We start from the raw sequence: 6,701 nt of genomic DNA on the forward strand, positions 1-6,701 counted from the left end.
TCCGGACCCGCCTGACCCGCCATATTAGGTTCCGACCCCGCCCCTCCGTCTCATTGGCCCGTATGCAGGCCGATCCCCAGCTCATTGGTCCAGCCCTAGCACCCAAGCCATCCTGGCCCAGCCTCAGACCTTCTCGGCCCAACGTTAGGCCCCGCCTTCTTTCGGTTCCACCTTCGTCCGCACCCTCCTTAGCCACGCCCCAAGCCCTCGCAACGCTCCTAGGTAGGCCTAGTTGAGTTCACCTTTCCAGCCGGTAGGCGGTACCTACCCTGCACTGCCCCGCCCCTTTATCCCAGGCTCCGCCCATTTCACCCACGGTGCCCCCCTGTCTCTTGTTTGTGCAGGACCCTATCTCTCCCTCTCGACTTTTGACCCCCACCCACACACCCAACAGGGAGGCCTACTAGACCCCGCCCCCCTAAACCCCGCCCAAGCATTTCTGATCCTGCCCACAGTCCTAGCCCCAAGCTTCCCTTCTCGCCAAGACTCCACCCCAACCACCCTAGGGCTGGTCCTCGCAGTTCCACCCCTGCACCTCGAGCCTCCTTGCTCCCCATCACCGTCGCGCTCAGGTGTTTACCTAGCACTTAGGTGAGTAGTGCGCGGTGACAGTTTCGGTCTGAGCTGCCAGCCTCTTCTCTCCGCGCTTTCCTCAAGCCCCGACAGCACGGAGGGGCCCCAGACCAAAGGCGGTGGGCTCCGCAGCCCAGATCCCGCCTCGCCGTTGCAGCCAGTGCCCCTTGCCCAGACCCTAGACGGCCACGCAGTCGTGCCGGAACGCGGTGACATGCCCGAGCTGGTGGTGACGGCCCTGCTGGCGCCATCGCGCCTCACTCTGAAGCTGCTTCGCGCCTTCATGTGGAGCCTCGTGTTCTCCGCGGCCCTAGTGGCTGCAGCAGTTTACGGCTGCATCGCTCTCACTCATGTGTTGTGCCGGCCTCGACGCGGCTGCTGCGGCCGACCCCGGCGCACCCCACCCGCCTGCTTAAACGACCCCACGCTGGGCGAGCACTGCTTCCTGACTCTCAAGGTGAGTGCGTGGGGCGGCACCACCGGGGTTTCGAGGGTCAAGGAGCCAGGGAGGCGGGGCTGTCTAAGACCCGTGCGGGGTGGCAAATGGTTGAATCCAAATCTGGATCTGCGCATGCCTGGGGGGTGTGGGAAATGAAGTGTTCAAACTTAGGGAAGAGGGGTTTCCCAAGTCGCATACTGTGCCCTTTCCCAGAGCTCAGGCGTGCACCTGCACTATGTCTCTGCTGGACGCGGCAATGGTCCCCTCATGCTGTTTCTGCATGGCTTCCCGGAGAACTGGTATGTCTGAGACCCAAAGGCCTGGAATGCACAGGGCTGGGGGAGGTGGAGCTTGGACCACCAGGGCAGCCAGGAGGCGCGGATAAGGGCTAGGTAGACTGGGGGCACAAAGTGTATAGGGCCCGGATAGGCCCGTCAGGGAAAGAGGTCTACACGAAAACAAATGGGGACAGGAGGCCCTGAAGGGATGGGACAAAATATCTGGTCAAAGTATCTTGTGGTGCAGTGTGTTAAAGACCTGGCCGTTGTCACTGCAGTGGTCACTGCTGTAGCATGGGTTCAATGGCTCTCCCAGGAACTTCTGTGCTGAGGGCCAGGCCAAAAAATAAAATGTGTTGATGTTGAAGCTGTCCTGGACCCAAGGCACTGCTGACCTCACTCTCAGGCTAGGGTTCCCCATCCTTCCTTCTGAGAAGTCCAGGGCAGGAAGGTGGGGTTGCCCAGGGCCCCTGCTGGGCGTAGGGGAGAGGTGCAGCCTGGGGATCCTGACTCAACCTCCCTCCTTGGCCCGCCTGACAGGTTCTCCTGGCGCTACCAGATCCGGGAGTTCCAGAGCCACTTCCATGTGGTGGCTGTGGACCTGCGGGGATATGGCTCCTCCGATGCACCAAGTGATATGGACTGTTACACCATCGACCTGCTGATGGCAGACATCCAGGATGTCATTCTGGGCCTGGGTGGGGATGTGCCCCCATCCCATCCCTGGCCTCCCTCACCCCTTCTTCTCCTCTTCCTGGCAACTCACTTACTCTGGTTCCTCTGACCGCCCCCCCCAGGTTACTCCAAGTGCATCCTTGTGGCCCATGACTGGGGTGCACTCCTCGCCTGGAATTTCTCCATCTACTATCCATCCCTGGTGGAGCGGATGGTAGTAGTCAGCGCTGCCCCCATGTCAGTGTACCAAGGTGTGTTGGGAAGTCTGGGATGTGCCTGTGTGAAGGGGTGTGTGTCTGTGTCAGCACTTCTATGTCCACCAGTCAACACTCCAGGGCCTGGGGGCACAGCAGTAAATCTGGGCCCCTTTCCTTGGGGTGCTCCCAATCTACAGTCAATGACAATACACCTAGAGGGACTCAAATATTTTTGAGCACTTACAGATAACAATTGCTGTGATAGGAGCCTGCATAGCATAACCTACAGAAGCCTCCTGGGCTTATGAAAATGTTATTATACCCACGGTCCAGTTGGGGAAACAGAGGCGAGATATGTTAAATGGCTTTTTTCTGGCAGAGAAGACATAGGTAACTAAGCGACTGCAATAGCATGAGATGTCATCTCTGGCTACCCAATACCTAACATCTCACCTGATTTTAATTCTCGGTATTGTAGTCCTAGCTTAAGCTCTCTCTTTCTTAATTTTTTTCCTTTTTTTTTTTTTTTTTTATGGCTCCACCCAAGGCATATGGAAGTTCCTGGGCCAGGAACTGAATCTGAGCCACAGCACAGCAACATCAGATTCTTTAATCCACTGTGCAGCACTGGGGATTGAACCCACCTCTCAAAGGCAAACAGCCCACTGTCAGATACTTTTTTTTTTTTTTTTTTTGCTTTTCAGGGCCATACCTGTGGAATATGAAAGTTCCCAGGCTAGGGGTTAAATTGGAGCTGCACCTGCTGGCCTATGCTACAGCCAGAGCAACAGCAACATTCGATCTTTAACCCACTGAGAGAGGCCGGGGATCGAACCCACATCCTCATGGATACTAGTCAGGTTCATAAACCCACTGAGCCACAACAGGAACTCCCTGCAGTCAGATTCTTAACCCACTGTGCCACAGCAGGAGCACTTCTCTTTCTTTTTGTTGTTGTCTATCTCTAGCTCCAGCTCCCTGAAGAAAGGGGAGTTTGTCTGTTCCACTCACTGCTTTGTCTCCAGGTTCTAGAACAGAGTCTAGTACACAGTAGGTATTCAATAAATGTTTGCTGAATGAAGCAGGGGAAATTCATCAAAGCCTAGGTAGGGAAGCATTCCAGTGGCTGTGGGGGCTCCAGGGAGCTGTACAGAGAAGCACCCTTGTTTTCTGGGTACAGTGACACTTGGCACAGAGGGAAGCTGATGCCTCAGCCAAGAGGAGCGGTAAGTGTCCTCACAGGCTCAGGCAGGCAGCAGTGGCATTCCTGAGCATTGGCACATCTGTGTGCCTGACCTGGGTGTGTGTGGAGTGCAGTGGTGTGGGGCCACCCCAGACTCAGGCCTCATGCCTGACTTTCCTCCCTACCCCCAGACTACTCTATGCGCCACATCAGCCAGTTCTTCCGTTCCAACTATGTGTTCCTGTTCCAGCTTCCCTGGCTGCCTGAGAAGTTGCTGTCCATGTCTGACTTCCAGGTGTGGTAGGGTAAAGGCCCCAGGGCTGGGTGGAGGGTCGTGGGATGGGACCGAAGCAGTGTCCTGCTGTGTGCCCAGATCCTGAAGACCACCCTCACCCACCGCAAGAGGGGCATCCCACACTTGACCCCCAATGAGCTTGAAGCCTTCCTCTATGACTTCTCCCAGCCTGGTGGCCTCACTGGGCCTCTCAACTACTACCGAAACCTATTCAGGTAAGTCCAGACCCAGGGCAGAAGTTCAGGAGAGTTGTGGGGGTGAGGAGAGGGGGGCAGCCATCCTTCTGCCTGTCTGTCTTAATCACAGGAACTTCCCCCTGGAACCCCAGGAGCTGGCCACACGCACACTGCTGCTATGGGGGGAGAAGGACCCCTATCTTGAACAGGGGCTGGTGGGGGCCATCAGCAGCCGTTTTGTGCCTGGCCGGCTGGAGGCCCACATCCTTCCAGGTGTGGGGCACTGGATCCCACAGAGCAATGCTGAGGAAATGCATCAGTACATGTGGACCTTCTTACAAGACCTGTTGAACTAGTGGCCCTTGCTCACTGGCTTGCGTGCACTCAGGAGTTCACATGATGTGTGTGTGTGTGTGTGTATATATATGGACACACAGGCATGGAACTCCTCGATTACACACAAGTGCTTCTGTGGATGCCCTCAGGCACACCACCACCATATGGTCACACACAGGCATGACTGCATGCACGTGTGAGCAAGCACTTTGACCCTGGGAACCAGCCGTGCCTCTCTATGGAGCTGGATGCTGAGTGTCCTATCTCTCCCTTCCATGAGGTCCCACTTTTCTTGCCGAAGTCAATGTCCAGAGCTGCACAAACCATAAACTCTGACCTCTCTATCCCTGGATTCCACCTCCAGTCTGAGTCTTCAGCTAAAAGCTGCTGTGCCCAATATAGTACTTGTAGCCCCATCTGGCTACTTCCATTTAAATGCAAATTAATTAAAATTAAATACAATGAAAAATGCAGTTCCTTGGTCACACTAGCCCTATTTCAAGGTCTCAGTTGCCACATCAGCATTCAGTGTTCCACTGGACAGCTTGGATGAGGGTATTCCTAACCTAAGAGTAGGGGGCCTCCCTTCCTGGCTCCTGACCACCTCACCAAGGGGGGACCCTCTTGGGCAGGTAGGTGGATGTCCAGACTCCTCTCCAGCCAGGTCCAGAGCAGCTCCCATGATATTCCTCCTGGTCATGACTCCAGGCCTTGTGAGGTCAAGTTCTCTCAACACAGCCTGGAAAGATACCTGGGATCCCAGTCTCAGATCCATGGGAAAACAGTTCCTAGCTCTGTTAGGATATGTGAGATTTTGGACAGGAAGGGACCAGCTCCCTGAATGATCATCTTGGGGTCTCGGGCCTGCCTCTCCAGTTCCTGGAATCTTCTACAGATTAACCACATTTTCTGCTGGTTCTTTCTGGGGGCTCCTGGCTCCAGCCTCCAAATGAAGGCTGTGTAAGTCAAGGATGAACCACTCAGCCCCAGACTGGTCACAGCATTAACTTTTATCTTCCTGTCCCTTTGGGAACACTGTCATGATTTAGAACAGCATAATGAATCAATCTGGGGACTCAGTGTACCTCAGAAATACATCCTCTTTTCTCTGGAATGGGCTTGCCTAGCCAAAGTCTACCTGCTGGTCACCCCCTCTGCCTTCCCTTGTCCCCAGTATAACATCCTTTCATTCATTTTATGTGTCAGATCAGAAGCTGTTCTAGGCCTTGGGGATAGAGTGTGAATAAGGACACAGCCCCCATTCTGAAATTAACGGACAAGAGGCAGGGAGAGATTGGGGCCCAGGAAAGGCTTTCCTGGCTGGGAGACAGAATTTTCAGGGAGTGTGAAACAGTAAATAAGAAGGTCTGGAGTTCCCATCATGGCTCAGCAGTAACAAACCCAACCAGTATCCATGAGGACATGGATTCAGTCCCTGGCCTTGCTCAGTGGTTTAAGGATCCGGCGTTGCCCGGGCCCTGGTATAGGTGGAAGATGCAGCTCGGATCCCACTTTGCTGTGGCTGTGGTGTAGGCCGCTGGCTACAGCTCCAATTCGACCCCTAGCCTGCGAACTTATATATGCCACGGGTGTGGCCCTAAAAAGACAAAAAGGAAAAAAGAAAAGAGAAGGTCAGAGGCTGGAATAAGCTTGGGCTATTCGAGTAGCAACATGAAGATTAAGCGGCCACTAGAGCAGAGCAAGGGGGGAGGCTCGCTGAAGAAGAGGCCACAACCAGACCGCCAGGGGCTTCTAAGAATTTGGATTTGATTCTCAAGAGGAGCCAGGGGAGGGTTTTCAGCAGGGGAGGAACATGGTTTGCATTTTGAGAAGCTCCCTGTGGCGGCTGAACAGTCCCACGCAAGAGTGAAAGCGAGGAGACAGGCCTAGGGCTGCGCAAAGCCTCTGAACACTATGGTCTGTTAGCTCCGATCGCAGCCCAGACCCCAGAGCCCCACCCATTCCGTCCTCCCACCTCTGGGGCCCGGGAGATGGGCGAGAGTAGGAGGGAGCCCGGGACCTTAGCCTGGGACTAGGAGGCCTGCGTGCAGGATCAGGACGTCGGGTCTGGTGACCCGTTGCCAGGGTGACGAGGAAAGGGCTGATGGTTAACCGGAACGGGTAGTGGTTGTCTGGGTGACCAGAGGGGCCCGAGCGAAGGCTGACAAGGGCCTCCAACAGTTGCCGGGGCGACGGGGTCCGCTGACGGTCGCCTGGGTAACAAGAAGGCGCAGTCTTCCGCCTCCGCGGCAGCGGCCGGAGAAAGACTGGATGGGAGGGGGGAGGGAGTGGGGGGGATCACGTTGATTGGGCAAAATCCTGGCAAGTGAGCCAATAGCAGCTCGTGACTTGGCCGAAACCCGCCTCTCCCAGCCTGAGCCAATCCGGGCGCGCCTTTTTTACGACCGAGGGACTAGGTGAGCGCATCACTCCGGGAGGGAGCTGCACTGGGAGGATTCGGACTCGGACGGCTCTGGCTTAGGCCGGTCTCAGGCTCGGCCTCTCTCTCTTCCGTCTCTGAGCCCCCGCCTCCAGACCACCTTCCCTCA

At 55.7% G+C, this 6,701-nt stretch overlaps 1 protein-coding gene across 2 annotated transcripts; it reads left to right on the plus strand.

The window, feature by feature from the left end:
* The first annotated feature begins 204 nt into the window (after positions 1 to 204).
* EPHX3 (epoxide hydrolase 3) lies at positions 205 to 4,625 on the plus strand. Of its 2 annotated transcripts, none has more exons than XM_047776765.1 (8): positions 205 to 222; positions 749 to 1,030; positions 1,226 to 1,311; positions 1,831 to 1,988; positions 2,088 to 2,216; positions 3,537 to 3,640; positions 3,719 to 3,855; positions 3,947 to 4,625. In XM_047776765.1, the coding sequence occupies exons 2-8, from the start codon at positions 788 to 790 to the stop codon at positions 4,170 to 4,172; spliced, it is 1,083 nt and encodes a 360-aa protein (XP_047632721.1). In that variant the 5' UTR covers positions 205 to 222; positions 749 to 787; the 3' UTR covers positions 4,173 to 4,625. The 2 variants fall into 2 exon arrangements, with proteins under 2 accessions (XP_047632721.1, XP_047632720.1); XM_047776764.1 differs by lacking the exon at positions 205 to 222 and adding an exon at positions 249 to 591.
* Positions 4,626 to 6,701: the final 2,076 nt, after the last annotated feature.

The sequence above is a fragment of the Phacochoerus africanus genome, chromosome 4 (genome assembly GCF_016906955.1).
Source record: "Phacochoerus africanus isolate WHEZ1 chromosome 4, ROS_Pafr_v1, whole genome shotgun sequence".
Lineage (NCBI taxonomy): Eukaryota > Metazoa > Chordata > Mammalia > Artiodactyla > Suidae > Phacochoerus > Phacochoerus africanus.

Coding starts and splice junctions, on each gene's coding strand:
- EPHX3 (XM_047776765.1), top strand. CDS start 788: ATGCCCGAGCTGGTGGTGACGGCCCTGCTGGCGCCATCGCGCCTCACT. Junction 1,031..1,225: donor ACTGCTTCCTGACTCTCAAG/GTGAGTGCGTGG, acceptor GCCCTTTCCCAG/AGCTCAGGCGTGCACCTGCA. Junction 3,856..3,946: donor TACTACCGAAACCTATTCAG/GTAAGTCCAGAC, acceptor TCTTAATCACAG/GAACTTCCCCCTGGAACCCC.